This window comes from Dasypus novemcinctus, chromosome 5 (assembly GCF_030445035.2).
Source record: "Dasypus novemcinctus isolate mDasNov1 chromosome 5, mDasNov1.1.hap2, whole genome shotgun sequence".
NCBI lineage: Eukaryota > Metazoa > Chordata > Mammalia > Cingulata > Dasypodidae > Dasypus > Dasypus novemcinctus.
Window position 1 is genome coordinate 166405251 of NC_080677.1, and position 17695 is coordinate 166422945.

General features: G+C 41.6%; 1 protein-coding gene across 4 annotated transcripts in view; it reads right to left on the reverse strand.

The window, feature by feature from the left end:
* Positions 1-15302, reverse strand: part of STAM (signal transducing adaptor molecule) — a 91861-nt gene extending 76559 nt beyond the window's left edge. For 2 of the 4 annotated variants that reach the window (XM_058297902.1, XM_004465071.5), the window contains exon 1: positions 15136-15302. In XM_058297902.1, coding sequence (XP_058153885.1) covers positions 15136-15175 — 40 coding nt within the window. In that variant the 5' untranslated portion in view covers positions 15176-15302. The remainder of the gene's footprint in view (positions 1-15135) is intronic. The other 2 variants (XM_071215505.1, XM_071215506.1) reach the window with 1 other exon arrangement.
* Between the last annotated feature and the right edge of the window lie 2393 nt (positions 15303-17695).

Sequence of the window (17695 nt, forward strand, 5' to 3'; positions counted from 1 at the left end):
TTTGAGCTGGAGCCAGGAGAGAAGTGAGCCCTGGGGAGAGAGAGAGCCATTTGCCTGATAGTCTACAGCCGACCTTGTGAAGAAAACAGAGGCACTGAGCCCAAAGAGAAATGAACCCCGGAAGAGAGGAACCCAGGAAGCCTGAACCATCTTGCTCCAAAACGAGGCAACAGGCTTTGGAGAGGGAAGTAACTTGTACTTTATGCCCTGGTAACTGTAAGCTTCTATCCCAAATAAATACCCTTTATAAAAGCCAACCAATTTCTGGTTTTTTGCATCAGCACCCCTTTGGCTGACTAATACACCAACCAAAAACTTACATCCAGCCAGACTGTATTGCAAAATGAGGGGACAGATGAAGACATTTCCAGAAAAACAAAAGCTGAGGGAGTGCATCGCCACAGGCCTGCCCCACAAGCAATGCTAAAGGGAGTTAGTTCTTCAGGCGGAAAGGAAAGGGCGCGAGACAGAGGCTCAAAGCAGCATACAGAAATAAAGATGTCTGGTGAGGAAAACCACAGGGGTAATTATAAATCCCAAAACTAATGTATGGGGTTTATAATATGTAACTCCCCTTTTACTTTCTACAGGTACTAAAACGCAGTTTCCTAAAGGGCAATGAGAAATCTATGGTTTTGGATATACAATGTAGAAAGATATAATTTGTACAACATACAAAGGTAGAGGAAAAAGAAGCATAGGAACAGTGTATGCGTATATTATTTAACTCAAACTGGCATCTAATCAAATGTGAGTTTTATATATGTAGGACATTAAATTTTAACCCCATGGTATCCACAAAGTAAATATATAGAAAAATATCCAGAAAGAAATGACAGGGGCTCAATATGGTACAATGCAAAAAAATCAAATAAATATGAAAGTAAGCATTAACAGAAGATTTGAGGGACAAAAATATATATACATAACTTACAAAAACTAAACAGCAAAATGGCAGGAAAAAGTACTGAACAATCAGCAATTACTTTAAATGTAAACAGATTAAACTCTCTGGTCAAAACACAAGAGACTGACAGGATGGATGAAAAACCATGCTCCAACTATATGCTGTTTACAAGGACTCATCTTAAATTCAAAGACATAAGTTGGCTTAAAGTGAAGGATGGGGAGAAAGTATATATATATATATATATACATATACACACACACACATTCAAGTAGTAGTCAAAATAGAGCTGGGGTAACTAAACAAATATCAGGTAAAAATACACTGATAAAGGGGTCAATTCAACAAGAAGATATAACAATCATAAATAATTACAGAGCCCCAAAGTATATGAAACAAATATTGACAGAGTTGAAGTAAGCAACAGATGGTTCTACATTAATAGTATACTTTAATGTACCACTTTCAATAATGGATAGACCATCTAGACGAAAGATCAATAAGGAAATGAACACTTGAATGATGCCCTAAGACAACTACTAGACTTATATAGAATGCTTCTATATTCTTATTTCTAAGAGAAATAAAATACACATTCTTCTCTCTCCAGGACAGATGATAGCTTAGGTCACAAAACAAATTTCAGTTAATTCAAAAATACTGAAATCATACAATGGATCTTCTCTAACCAGAATGGAATGAAGCTAGAAATCAGTAACAGATGGAGAAATGGAGAACTCACAAATACGTGAAAATTTTAAAACATATTCTTAAAACAACCAATGGGTTAAAAGGGAAACTAGGAAAACCATGAGGTGAATTAAAATATAAAGACACAACATATCAAAATTTACAGGACACAGCAAAAGCAGTACTGAGAGAAATGTAGAGAGAGCACTAAATGATTACATTAAAAAAGAAGTTTCAAATTTAAAATCTAACCTCAAAACTGGAGGAACTAGAAAAAGAAGAAAAAACAAAATCTAAAGCAAGAAGAAGGATGGAAATAAAGATTAGGGCAGAGAAAAATGAAATAGAGAAAAAAAAACAATAGACAATTAACAAAATCAAAAGTTGGTTCTTTGAAAAGATCAATAAAATTGACAAACCTTTAGCTAGACAGACGAAGAGAAAAAGACCATACAAACAATAAAAATCAGTTCACTTCTGTATGTTATCATTAGCTGGCTTTGGTATGAAGGTGATGTTGGCCTCATGAGTATTCCCTCCTCTTCAACTTTTTGGAAGCATTTGAGCACGATGGGTGCTAATTCTTTTTTTTTTTTTTAATGATATATTTAGTATTTTATTTTTATATTAGAAATGGCAATAAACTGTGACAAACCACAAAAGCATGCAACTTCCTGATTATTAGGGAACAATGGCAGTACCCATCGGAGAAGGTCAAAAGTGGATTATCCTACAGGAAGTGCAAGGATGACATACATAAACGTCATCAACGGTGAGATTGTTGACTGCACTGGCTATCTGGAATTTACACTTCAATGGGAAGTTTTTAAAACAAAGGTAATGGCACATTCTCTAGCCCTGACTTCTTAACCAGGGAGTATGAGTGAGAAGACATAAGAAAATGCCTAAAAGCCCTACAAATACAGAAGTTTACAATTAACAAGCCCATAACCAAGACAGCCAGGTAAGACTGAAATGTGCTCTTTGAGGAGATCCCCATTTCATAATACACATTCTTTCTCCCGCTGGATAAGAACCTTCGAGAGGAGAGTCTGTTTTTCTCCAGGATTAGTTTTCTTCAGTTTTGACCTGTCGAACATCTCCACTTCGGACAAGTCTGGTTTATCACTCACCTTGCCATTAATTCATAACAGAGCTGGTGAACAGATCCTCAGGAACAGTTTGCTGACATCTTTTAATGACTATCACTGTCGGCGCTCAGTCTAATGCCACCGAAGAGGAGGGGGTGAGGGCGGCCCCCAAACTCCTCATTCTCGCAGCCTTGGAGCTGCAGCTTCAGCAGCTGGATCCTCTCCCTCGCCTCCCAGGGCCAGCACCCTAGTGCTAACTCTTCTTGAAATGTTTGGTAAAATTCCCCTGTGAAGCCACCTGGTCTTGGGCTTTTCTTTGTCAGGAGGTTTTTGGTTACCAATTCAGTCTCTTTCCTAGTTATGGTTTGTTGAGATCTTCTATTTCTTCTCGGGTCAGTGTAGGTTTTGTGTGTTTATAGGAATCCGTCCATTTTGTCTAGGTTACCTAATTTGCTGGTGTAAAGCTGTTCATAGAATCCTCTTATAATCCTTTTCTGTAGGGTGAGAGTAATGTTCTATATGTTACTAGAATATATTTTTAAAATCCATGGGAATGTATAACATATATAGCGAACTTTAAGGTAAACCATGGACTACACAATTATAAAATGTACAATCGTAAACCTTAAGGTAAACCATGTACAACTGTACGATATGTAGAATTATAACCTTAAGGAGAACTATGGACTATACAATTATAAAAGCACAATTATAAAAATGTGTTTTCATCAATTGTAACAAATATACCACACGAATACAAGGTATTAACAATAAGGTGGCACAGGGGAACGCTGTGTTTATTTTATTCATGATTTTTCTGTAAACCCCCAACTGCTCAAAAAAAAGGGGTGGGGGGAGGGAAGTTGCCTTTATTACCCATTACAATTATTTTCCCCTTTCACGCTTCAGTCATTTTTATTATAAAAAATAAGTCATTGATCTTTATTTTTACAAAAATATTTATATATCTACTCCCACCTGGAGATGAAGTTGTAAGTTCACAACTTCTGTCATAAAAATATATTTAAAAATTAATAGCAGGGTGGGTTGGGGGAAAATACACCAAATGTAAGATATTTAGTAGTAAGAGTTTAACAACATTCTTTCATAATTTGTTTTATTTTATTATTATTTCTCTCCCCTTCCCCCCCACACCCCAGTTGTCTGTTCTCTGTGTCTATCTGCTGCGTGTTTTTCTTTGTCTGCTTCTGTTGTTGTCTGTTGTTGTCAGTGGCACGGGAATCTGTGTCTCTTTTTTGTTGTGTCATCTTGCTGCGTCAGCTCTCCGTGTGCGTAGCGCCATTCCTGGGCAGGCTGCACTCTCTTTCGCACTGTGCAGCTCTCCTTTCGGGGCGCACTCCTTGCGCGTGGGGTTCCCCTATGTGGGCGACACCCCTGTATGGCACGGCACTCCTTGCACGCATCAGCACTGCGTGTGGGCCAGCTGCACATGGGTCAAGGAGGCCCAGGATTTAAACCATGGACCTCCCATGTGGTAGACGGACGCCCTATCCACTGGGCCAAGTCCGCTTCCCTTCTTTCATAATTTGTAACAAATGTCTCACAACAGTGCTGGTGGTGGGCTGATATATGGGACCCCTGTATGATGATATGCATGTGCGTTTTGCAAGTTCACAACTTTTATTACACAATACTGTTTATGCATGTTCATGTATAAATGATACAGTACTAATAATAATAATAGGCTGGGTTAGGGGGAAAATATACCAAATGTAAGATACTTTAGTTCTCAGTAATATTTTGAGGGTGATCTTTAATCACTAGTTAAAAAATATTTCACAACAATGCAAGGCAAAGTGAGATATGAGAACCCTACATGATGTTATGTTTGTTTTATAAGTTCACAACTATTACTATACACTTATTATTGTTTACGTATGTTTATGTATGAATGTGTACTTCAATAAATAAATGTTTTTAAATGAGCAAACAAGGGAACCATGTGGGGGGGGACACAACAAGGAAACATGAGAGGAAATATCAGCAACAATATCCTGAAAGCTGTATGACCAGATGGACATAAGATAACCAGCTAAGAAGACCTAAGGAGGGTAAATTACATATTAGTAGTGAAAATGCAAAAACAATCTGTTTTACCCACTGAATTCCAAAATCCTCAAGAAAAGGTAGCAGAAAGACATGGGGTAATGAGAAAAGAGGATTTAGCTTTAGAGCTGGGTAAAAGTTGTCTGAGATGCAGACAGGTGCCCATGGCACCTTCCCTTGGCAAGGCAGCTAGCAACCACAGCTCCCCACCCTGAGCAAAAATCAACTTTTGTTTCTGAGGATGGACATCAGACACAAGTGGCACATGGATACCAACAACAAAGGGACTAAGCGCCTCTGAGAAGGCTGACACCTGCGGTGCAGAAAGCAGCTCCCACTGCAGGCCTGGCTGTTTTCAGACAGCTCTGCTTGGAAGGCCAGTCCTTGACTGGCATCAGGGAACATTGATTTGGGGAAGCTTTCCACCATTCCCAGATCTGACCAGAGTGGCTCACTATGCCCAAACTGCTTGTGCAAACCATGTGGTATATGCTGAACACCTGCTTTCCTCCTGGAAGCTGAAGTTGGGGACATGCCAGGCAGAGAGTGCTAGTAAAGCCCTGGGCCACGAGTCTCCAATGGTCTTTCCTAGCTGGCACACGTACTGTCATTCCCTTTTGGCTGGGGGAATGAAGAGCATCTGTGTGACTCAACTGGACACGCAGGCCTGGTCTGCCTTGCACCTTTTCCCTTTACTGAGTGTACTTTCATCCTTTCACTGTAATAAGCTGGAGTTGTGAGTACAACCATATGTTTCGTCCTGGGAGCACTCCTGGTAAATTATCAAACCTGGAGGTTATCTTGGGGTCCCCCAACACCAGCCCTCCCGGAAACCGACATGTCCCCACTCCTTCACTCCCCATCCCCACTCAGATCTTCACCCTCGGGGGAAGATTAGAAGACTTTCCTCTGGGAACTCCAGGCAGCCAAAGAGGAAAGCCTGAAGATGGGGAAGTGGCAAAGAGAGGGTCCACAGTAAGTGGACACCAGACCAACCTATAACAAAGCTCGAAGTCAGCAAGGCCCAACCACAAGAGCAGAGCTTCCAGTCTGCTTTTTATTTCTCCAGTAGTCATCAAGGATATTCAGCTGAGTAGATATTCTAACAAAGAAGATAAAGGGAAACAAAGAAAGCATAGAAAAAACAAAACTGAAGAAAGCAACTTCTAAGAAACAGAACTTTTATAGGGGGAAAAAAAACACTAACTTGTATATCTTCCGAGACAACAGCTGCCAAAAGAGAAGGATGGCCAGTACTGACTGGAGTACTGCAACCCAAAGAAAAGTGAGCAATGATGTCACCAAGATCTGAGATGGACTTGGGGGGGTGGGGTAGGGGAAGAGGGAAAACCCATACCAGGAATCTAATCTGCAAAGGTTAGTCTCAAGGATATGATCATGAAATGCCTGTTCTGCCACTCCCCCAGTGCCCTGCTGCCTGGATCAAGAGAGAACACTGGTTTCCCATTCTGGCATTACTACTGAGAGGTGGAGACTGGCACGGCCAGCATAAAAGCAGGAATGGCATGTGGCCACCTCTATCCCAATTCCTCGCAGGCTGACAGCACCTGACCCACATCACAGCCCTAAGCAATAGAGCCTTACTGACCAGTCCATCACAGCCACTGCAGAGTGAGGGTAAGCATCTAAGCAGGTGGCAGCAGGTGACAGTCAATGCGGGGCGAAGGGTGCCTCTGCCTAGCCACCCGTAATCTTCTAACATGGAAGATAACAAAAACAGGTTATTCTCATTTTTCTGTGGAAAAATTAATACAAATATCAAAAACATTTGTGATCTTGGTGACTTATTTGCAGGAAATTCTAAAATTTGGGCATATATTCAACAAAATGGAATGAACTTCAATTCTGTGCCAAGTCCTATGCAAAGTAGCTTACAATTTAAAAGAGATGAAAACAGCTGACGAAACCACCTAAATGTAAGATAGAAAAAGTGTTACAGAAACAATGGAAAGCCCTAAGCAAGCTGAAAGAAAGATAAAAAAAACCTAAGTGGGAGAGAAGTATCAAAAAAGGCCTCTTCCTATGTTTTAAAACTAAGACAGGGAAGTGGATGTGGGAGGTTTCGGTTTGGTTCCCAGTGCCTCCTGGAGAAAACGAGCAAGACAGCGAGCAGACACAAGAAGATGATGCAACAAGAAGACACAAAGAGGAAACACAAATGAGAGACACAACAAAGCAGGGAGCTGAGGTGATTCAAGCAATTTAACAACTCTCTCCCACATGAGAGGTCTCAGGTTTGGTTCCCGGTGCCTCCTAAAGAGAAGACAAGCAGACACAGAGAGCACACAGCCAAGTGGACACAGAGAGCAGACAGCAAGCCCAAACAATGGGGGGGAGGAGGGAAATAAATTAATAAAAATAAATCTTTAAAAAAAGAACAAAACTAAAACAGAAGAGAACAGGATTAATAATGAACTACTCTTCTGTTTCTATTTAAGTGATTAAAATCAAGAGTAAAGTTATGAAAAACAGAAAGAGAAATATAATGAAGCTAGGCTGGCTGAAATGCATACTACTTTGTGAAAGATTGGCAAACAGTATAGACACATACTAAAACCTAAATTACCCAGTGAGATGTTTGTATTAATTCAAGAAATATCAGAAAGCCAAGAAAGGATCTTGCACAAGGGAATAATCTGAGAAGAGCTAGACTTTTAAGAAAAATTCATCCATTGTTAACATATAAGAATGATTTGGAAGAGGGAAAGGAGGACAATATAATGAGAAACACTACTCTGGAAACTAAATGAATTACTTAGAAAGCAGATGTTGAACACTGTCCAATTTTATTCTAGCTTGGGGGAATGTCAAGGGGAGAACTAACTCAAATTTACCTGTGATTGTTCCAATTTCCATATTACATTGTAAATCACTTTGAAAATAATACTTTGGGTAATTCTTTCACTATCCATGCTCTCAGCCTAATGGCTCAATAAACACTAAATGTAATCATGCGTCCACAACACGAATCCATAAAAGTCACAGAAATAACTTTTAAGAAATGACTTTTAAGGTACCAAGTCTCTAGTGCAATGGTTCTCAAACTTCACTTTTCAATGCAGAAACCCTCTTGAGGTTTCTTCTTAAGAAGAAACTATACGCAAAGAAAATCCAAAGCAAATAGTCCTGCCCCATAGGCCCCCAAGCCCTCTGAAGCTCAAGAAGATTGAGCGAGTCATCTTAACAAGACCCCCAGGTCTAACATTTACTTCACTTTGGAAAAGAAAAGCAAGTTATTATTTTGATCTGGTAGAGCATTTAAATAAATAATTCATCATCTTTATTGACTGGTAGTCAAACCACCATTTTTTGAAATACCACAGTGCATTTTTTTTAAGAAGAAAATAAATCTTAAAACCTATCATCTTATTTAAAAATATAGGTGAACTTATTAAAAATTAAAAATTAATAATTAAGTAAAAATGCAAGGTCTCTATCTGATCAAGTATAAGTTATTGTCATAATTAAGGATGGTCTCACAGTTCCTGAATTAATGACATATCCAGGAGTATCTGGTGGAGCCCTTAACAGCTATTATGCTAAACATTTATACACTACCTTCTTTACCTTCCAACACACAAAAAGGATCAGCATCTAACACAAGCTTGAATATACACCAGAAATGCAATACAATTAGGAACTACAAAATTGCTCACATCATTTATCGATGCTGCCTCAAGAGCAACAAAGTAGTAGCAAAATTCTTTTCAATTATATTTTTAAAATCAGAAGAACATAAACCACTGATGGGGACGGAATCATGTTCCCCACAAAAGGCATGTTCAGATCCCACACCTAGTTCTGTGGGTATGAACCCACTTGTAAATAGGATCTTGGAAGATGTCAGCTGAGGTGCATCCAAACTCTAGGAGGGTGGGCCTTAATCCAATACAGCTGAAGTCCTTACAAGCAAAGAAAATTGAAGATGGAAAGAGAAGCCACAGAGAACAGTCAGAAGTTGGAAGTCAAGGGAACCTGGAAGAGAAAGGAAAAGATGCTGCCATGTGCACTGCCAAGGGTCATTGGCAGTTAGTTTCAGGATGCTGCAGTCTTCTGGGAGAAAGCATCACCTCGATGACACCTTGATTTGGGACTTCTTCTAGGTTCAAAACCACAAGCCAATAAATCCCCTTTGTTAAAGCCAACCCATTGTATGGTATTTGTTTTAATAGCCAGGAAACCAACACAACTACTAAGAACAGTTCTAGATGGTTTTGTGAATAGCAAATGAAGTCAGAACTTATTTTCTAAGAGAAAAATAGGGTTCGTGGAAAAGGGAAAAGCAACTAACAAAAAATAACACTTGCTTCCAAAGAATTGAAAACTTCATAATGATCTCATTTTATTCCCAGATTCTCCTTACGCTAATTCTCAAATAAAGGAGATTGTGTAATTTGTGCAGCAGTATCCAGCAAATCATATGCAAAGCCTCAATTGAGTTTCACAGCAGTTTCACTTCATTGGAGAACTTTTCCCTGATAGACAGTGGCTCTTGATTTTCTCAAATTCAAGAAGGTGAGAAATGGTGGCAGGATGACTACCTACCACGTTCCTGTATGGAAGGGATTGTTATCTGGTCAGCTTGGAGACATAACAGTTCCTCAAAAATGTCCAGAAGGGAAAGCAAGTTCTAAAGCCATTATTCTCCTTTTGAGATTATGGGAATAGATTCTTCAAAAATGTCTCATCAAAATTTCCTGATTACTGGACACCATAACTGCTGCAAAGAACAGCAATTGGAAACTCTGCTATCCAGAAAGGGAAGGCAGCAGGGAAGGACCCCACAGCAGCACACAGAGACAGCACAAAGCAGAAGTGACCGCCTGAGAGCACCAGCAAGCACAGCTTGCAGGGCAGGCGAGGCAGGAGGAATGAGAGTCCCGCTTCTCAGTAATCAGCAGGCACCACACTTTAACACACCGAGACTCAGACTTCAAACTTCTCTCCTGAGCATTCCTGATGTTGCTGTTTTTGTTTTTAAAATTAAAGAAGTTATAGGTTTACAGAACAATCATGCAGAAAACACAGTTCCCACACCCCACCCCCTGCCCCCATTATTAACACCTTGTATTAGTGGGGTATACGTTACTATTAATGAAAGAATGTCATTATAATTGTACTATTACAGTTACATTACGTCCATGGTTAACAATAGGATTTTTTGTGTTGTAGAGACCATGGGTTTTTATTATTACTTTAGTAATATTTACACAACCTAAAATTTTGACAATAACTCATTTTAAACCCTAGGATCCAAAGGTACCAAATCTATTTCTACCCATTATTTTAAGAGGAGCTAAATGCTATCCACTGTTTCCTATATGCAGGTACTGCTTCACGTACAGCAGCACTTTAACAACCCTAATAAGGACAAACGAAGAGGAGGGGGACAAGGGGAGGAGTCACACCTGGAAAGAACAGGGGCACAAGCCCAATCAGCAGGGAAGTGTGCCTTGAGTAAAGTGGGGGAAGGTGAGGCTGGAGAGGCAAAAAGATCCAAACACAGAACATTCATGTTAATGTGGAAGCTGAAATACCCTACCCACAACAGCCATAGGATTACATTTACATTTTAGAAATATTGTCAGCAGCCTAGAAAGTGAGCAGGACTGGAAGCAGGGAGAAATGTACTAATCTAAGAGAGCAGAGAGAAAGACCTGCACTAGCAGCTGCAGTGAACAGAAAGGGTGGGAGGGCTCTAGGGCGGACGGGAAGGATCCAAGGGCTGTGAGGAAGATGGAGCATGCAGGCCACAGAGACATCAGAATCCTTGAGGGCCTAGCACACAGGAGACACAATCCATCTGTATTCTGGAACACAGAGACTCACAACTAGGAGTTAACATGATTCCCAGGATCTGGACTGGGCAACTATGTACGCTGAGGTCCCAGACATCTGAAAACAGGACACAAGAGAAAAACATACTTGAGAAGAAAAGCTTGCACATGATTTTGAACATGATGAATATGAAGTACTTGAGGCCTACTCAACTCCAGCAGAGTTAGAATGTCCTGTGATTTTACAAGTAATCCTCATAGCAACCCCATAAGGCGGGTATTTTTATCTCTATTTAGAGGTAGAAAGCTAACTCAGAGGGGTTCTGTAGGTACACACATTTTGCCCGCTTACTAATAGTAAGTGCTGGCAAGGTCCAAGGTCCTTCCACCACTCAAGCCTGCAGGAGAATAACATAACATGAACACTAAGGAAGACTGGTCTGGCTGTGGGTTCTAATACTCACTGAATTAAGCAAAACAGACTTAAAACAGGCCCGAGTCTATGGGATATGGATTCATCCAAAGCAGTCTGAGTAGGCATCCAAATGCACTATTATTTTTACAAAAACAAAAACCCACAAAGACATATCTAGCAGAGGCAGGAGGATGATTTAAGGTTTCAAGTCAAGATAACTAGAATATTATATTACCAAATAATGAGAGAAGAACCAGACTGGCAAAGACAATTTAAATTTTCAGGCAGATTGATTTTTAGGTGACAACAGAACACCAAACAGAAATACAAGACTGAAGATCCTGAAAAATGTCAATAATTCATTATTCAATAATTATTTATTGAGTGCTTACTATATACCAGGCATTGTTCCTAAGTACTAGGGAGAGAAATGAAAAGTTCTCATCCTATGGAGTTTACATTCGACATAGTAGGCAATCGGTCAATGTCAGTTATGTGCTATGAAGAAAAATTAAATACAACACGGAAAGAGAATGTGGAGGTAAAAGTAGATACTTTTATGAAAAGTAAATGCGGAAAGCCTCTATCAGAAAGTGACTTTTGAACAGAGTCCCCAGCACTGGGGCAGGGCAACCGGCCTGATTGTGGCCACAATAAGGAATTTACATTTCCTTGTAAACTGATGGGAAGCTACTGGAGGGTCTGAGCAAGTGGCATTATCCAACATTTTTAACGGATCACTGGCCTCTGTAGAGGAGAACTGGCTGTAGGGTGAGAGTGGTAGGAAAGAAACCCACCAGGAGGCCCCTGCCTTTAAGAAAGAGACGCCAGCCAGAAGCATGGCAAGTGGCTGAAGTGGAGGAGTGGCAGGGTTTTAGCGCCATCTTTAAAGCACAGCCAAAGGCCTTGCTGATGGGACAGACAGAGTGTGGGGGAAAGAGAAAATCGGGGGTGACTCCTAGACATGAGAAGAGAGTGATGGCACAATAATGGTGCTATCTGCTGGGATGGGTGAGGCTGAAGGAAGGCAGGGTTGGGGAAAGAAACTAACAATTGGGTTTTTGACGTTTGTTTTTATATACCTATCATATATCCAAGCGGGGTTGCTGAGCAGATAGAAACCTAAGTCTGGAGCTCAGGCACAAGGCTGAGACTAAGATCAAAAATTCAAGAGTCACCAGAAAACACACAGTATTTAAAGCTAAGGATTCAATGGTGGTGGTGGTTTTTTTATCTTATTTTATAAATAAAAAGCATAGAAATTGTCCTAAATGCTTTACAAACATTAACTCACTTTAGCCCTCTTAACTCTATTAAGTAAGAACTTTTATTATCCCTATATCCCATAGTGAAGCTAAGAAAATCGAGGTACAGAGTATCTAAGCAACTAGCCCACAGTTACACTGCTGGTAAGCAGCAAACCTGGGATCTGAATCCAGACACTGTGGCTACAAGGTTCAAATTCTTAATGCTAAGCTAGTATGCCTCCAAAGATTCCAAAAATGTAGGAGGAGGAGAAGTGTTCTGTAACAGATCCCCAGGGCTTCCAACATTTGGAGTCACAAAAAGGAAAAAGAAAAAGTAGCTATACAGAAAATCAGAAGTTTGGTGTCCTGGAAGTCAAGCAAATAAATATATCAAAGAAGAGCACTGAGAGACCAAGAAAGAATTGTCCTTTGGATTCGGCAAGAGGGAGTCACTAGGGACACTGAAGTAGGAGCTTGATGGAATAAGTTATCCGTATAATTCAAAGGTTGAATTATCTCAAGAAATATAATATTCAAAATGAGTCATTTATTCCCTAAATACTGACTGTTTACTAGTGCTAGACACTGATCTACAGGTAAGGACGTGGCAGTGCCCCCTCCCCACAGAGCTCACCTTCTTGTAACATGTTTAGGCATTTTTTTAGTGAGAAAGTTACTGCCTGCCTTTTGCCGCTTTATATGAAATGTTATGTCACATAAATCAGTTAGTGCATTTCTGATTCACAGTTTCAATGTATAAATAAAGCTGAGGATAATTAATTTTGAAAAACTACAACTATATACAAATGTTAAGTGATTAATACCTATATCAAATGAGTTACTGGGAGTTGTTTGATATCACTGACATACTGGCAGACAAAGTGAGAAGGAATATTGTCAAATATGTTCTATGTACTGTATTCTATGTGCAATACTAGTAAAAGATTTTACATTTTACTCTGTCCAAGGACCCTGAAAGCTCATCTTAGCTAGACTAACTTCTCATGATATTTCAATACATGGATCATAATAAGAGATCCATGAGTAACTTTAAAAAGCTTTTCTGGAGAAAAACAATATTCTTACCCTCAAGAAGTTTACTGTCTAGCAAACTCAACTAACATATTCTCCATTTAACAAACATTTATTAAACATACACTTTATGGCAACCATTGAAATAATTCAAAAATATAATAGTATATAACTCCCTTTAATGCTAAACAATAAAAGGTGTCGCAGGATTTTGGAAAAGGGTGGAAATTACAGTGGGCTAGACCTGCAGTTCTCAACTGAGGGCTATTCTGTCCTCCCAGGGGACAACTGGCAACACCTAGAGACTTTTTTTCTATCACGACTGCAGGTGGAAGTGGGAGGGGAGGTGTGGGGGGGTCACCACTGGTATCTAATGGATAGAGGCAAAGGATGCTGCTAAACGTACTACAATGCACAGGCCAAGGCCCCACAACAAAGAATTACCTGGTCCAAAATGTCAGTGTGTCACTGTTGAGAAACCCCAGGCTAAAGTAATCAGGAAATGATTCAAATATAACAAGTTGGATTCTGAGTTGGCCTTAAAACACAAGGATATGAAGAAAGGTAGAAGAAATAATAGAAGCAAAAAGCACAAAAGCATGAATGAGCCTGTGTTTGAACAGGCAGTGCAGGCTAGGAACAAATTTGTTAGTAGGAAATTTATCTGAATCCAACAGGAACATGCACTCAAGTCAGGAGGATATAAAAGTGGGCAGTGGGTAGTTAGATTTGATAGACCCTTGAAAAGTAGATAAAGGAGCTGGAAACAGATAAGGCAGTTATTAAGAAATAGTTTTATTTTCCTTATTTGCCCTACAGAGTAATACAGTAAGTCGTAAACTGCCTGAGAGCAGCAACCATGTCTTATCACTCTTATGCGATTAGCACTGCGTCCTGTAAATAATGTGTGCTAAGCGCTTATTAAATTAAATCCAATTTTCCAGTTAATATTTATTTCTTAAGTATTACTGCTGATTGCCAAAGTTCCATCCACTGCTAAGATTCAGGACATCGATTTAAGCTGGAATAAAAAAGCTATTATTTAAGTCCCCACTCTCAATGTAATGTAACAGACCTTCTATACATAACACACCCTTTAATCACAGAACAGAACAATGTGTTTTTCCCTCATCTTAAAGATGAAAACACTGATGTCAAAGAGCCTAAGCAACGTGCCCATGATTTCACCGAGTTACTAAGTGGCGGTGATAGAACTGAGCCCTTCTTTAGCGTTACCCCAAACCACTAAGCTTCTGTGACATGATGTAGGGAAGAGTTAAGAGTAAAATTCAACCCCCACTTTTCAAAACTAAAATACATAAAGACATATAAAATAATTCCATAAAGTTATAATTAAGCTCCTCTACTACAGCAATGATTAAATTCTGCCCTAAGGAAATAGGACACGGTACCATGATACTTGGCTTGCTCTCATGCCAGTGTGCCAAAGCAGTTCCTAAGTGCACTCACATCACCCCAAGATTCTCTCGGACACTCCAACTCCTGTAATTACTGGCTGCACTGCTATGATGAGCACCTAACAGCAGTGATGCAGAGCACCACGAGCATTTCAAACGCCTTTCCAGAGGCAAGGTCTTCCGCCACGCTGAATTCGTCCAGCCCGGGCCTAAGACAGGCATCCCAGCGGCTCAGGTCCTCCGCTCGGTGTCCGAGACTGCCGAGGTTCCAACCGTGACCAGGCGCCGCCTCGTCCAGCCCCATTCCAAAGGGGACCGGGGCCGCGCGGGGCTCGCCCAGGTGCGCGCTGGCACGGGCGTCTGCGGCCCACACCCCGGCCGGCCCCGGGCCCTCAGGAAGGCGCCTCGGGGCGCGGGCGGCCGGCCCGGGCTCCAGGCCCGCGGGTACCGAGCGGCGGCCGAGCACTCACCGACATCCTGGTCGAAGGGGTTGGACGCGAAGAGCGGCATCTCCGCTGCGAGCGGCGGCCCGCGGGGAGCCCCCGACAGCCCCGACCAGGGCGCGGACAGCGCGGACGCCGGCTCGGCAGCCCCGACGGCTCCTCCTGGCCTCCCGGCCCCTCCGCCTCCCCGGGCCACCGCGGCGGCTGCGGCCACAGCGGGGCGCGAGGACCCCGCGCGCGGCATGCCGGGAGTCGGGGCGCCCTGGGCGCTGCCTGCGCGGAGCGCGCCCGAGCACGCCCGAGCTCGCGGGCGGCCGCGGGACTCCGCTGGGGTCAGCCACCCCGGGGGTGGGGGTCGTGCCTAGGCCCTTGGCCTTCCCGGCGCCGGGCGCTCCACGGCGGGGTCCTCCAGGCGCGCCGAAGCCGACCGTCCACGCGTTAGGTGGGCTCTGGCCTGAGCTGAGAGCAGGGACTGGTGGAGTCCGGCCCCTTGGTCAGCGTCACGGTCTGTGGTCGCCGAGGAGGGGCGGCCGTGGGAGCGGTGTGCGTCGGCCTGGGCTACGAATTGGGGAAAAGCGGGGGTCCGGCCTGGGCTCCAGGGGTCCCGGAGGAGGCGCGCGGGGGTCTCTCCCAGGCCCCGGGAACGGGGGCGTCCGGGGGTCCGGGCCGCAGAGCCCACCCCTGCGGAAGGCATCGGCCTCTCCCGACTTAAGGTGATCTAGCAAGACGGGTAGCCCCCTGAACTCAGCAAAAAAGCAAACTGAAACTTAGACCTAAAAAATAGAGGTTTTGTGACTTATGAATTATTTAGTAAAACTTTGTGTCCAATGTGGAAATCCTCAGAATTTCCTGGAGACTATCTGTCCCCTCCCCCTTGGAGCAAATTTCCTTGGAACATAGTGCTCATAAACTGAAGTTAGATAAATTATACCCAAATTAAAGCACTTACCAATGTTGCTTGTAAAGAAATATTTGCAACATGTCCCCCATAGGATTACTATCTATAAAGGTTGCTTACTAAAATCCATCAAAAATGAATTCCCCCTTCTAAAAGTGAAGAATGAAATTTACGCAGTAGTTAGGTAGCTTTTAAACCGAAGATTGAAATGAATTACTCTGTTCAGTGTCTGCAGGGGTGCGCAGAACCCTACACATACATCGTTGGTTTGAGTGCCAATGGATGTAATCTTGCTGAAGGAAATATTTCTAAGTATGCACCAAAAGCTTATAAAAACATGAATACCTTTGTTCCCAGCATTCCACTTTCTAGAATTTATCCAAAAGAAACTGTTAAAAAAAAAAAGAGCAAAGATAATAACAGCAACATTGTTTATAATACTAAAGTACTGTAATCCACTTAGATGTCCAACATTAAGCAATGGCACAGATTACTTCACTTCTTGGTGCCACAGTTTTGCATCTGTAAAACACAGGACTAATGTTAGGCTTTGGAGCATGAAATGGATTGTTGCAAGAGAAGCCTTTAGACAGGAAGCGGGTGTGACTCAAGCGATTGGGCTCCCATCTGCCATATAGGAGGTCCAGGTTTCAATTCTCAGGGCCTCCTGGTGAAGGCCAGCTGGCCTGAGCAGGAGTGCTGGCCTGCGTGGAGGCTCCCAGCAAGATGACACCACAAAAAGAGACACAGGAAAGACAATGAGACGCAGCAGACCAGGGAGCTGAAGTAGCACACAATACTGAGCATCTCTCTCCCACTCCACAAGATTCCAGGATTGGTTACAGGTGCCGCCTAAAGAGAACTACATAAATCTTTAAAAAAAAAAAGAAGCCCTTAGAAAATGCCTGGCACATAGTAGGTACTAAGCATAAGCAATTGTTAGCATACATATTGGGTAAGTAAATTATACTACACAGAATGTAAAAACTACACAGCCATTGAAGGTAAAAATGAAGATCTATATTTACGTAGATATGGGAATACAGTAGGTTTTTAAAAGCAAAATACAGGACTATAAAGTCACAAAATACTTGCACATAAAAATGGAAAAAAGACTGAATGGAAAACACAAAAATGTTGACATGTTTATCTCTGAGTGGTAAGATTTCTGAATGATGTTTTTTGTTGTGGGAATACAGTAGGTTTTTAAAAGCAAGATACAAGACTATAACATCACAAAATACTTCCACATAAAAATGGAAAAAAGACTGAATGGAAAACATGAAAATGGTAACATGTTTATCTCTGAGTGGTAAGATTTCTGGATGATGTTTTTTGTGATGCATTTAATATTTTTCTAATATTTTGATGATGAGCAGGTGTATCTTATAAAAGCAGAAAGTTAAAGAAAATGTAAAAAATATTTATTAGTAATATCAAGTTCTTAAAATGTTGAGACAGTACAAGTACCAAAAGGTTGATTATGTTTCATTATGACAAATACCACATTCTTCCAAAACATAGCTAGATACGCATTTGCAAGCAGGGCATTCTCCCTCAAAGGCCCAAGTCTTGACCACTGGGCTGACAAAAGCAAGTGACAAGTTGTCTACCTCAAGTTCCTCAGCAGTGTCTGAGGCACTTTACCATAATTAGCCTGTGTCAGGGCCAGATACTTATGAAAATATT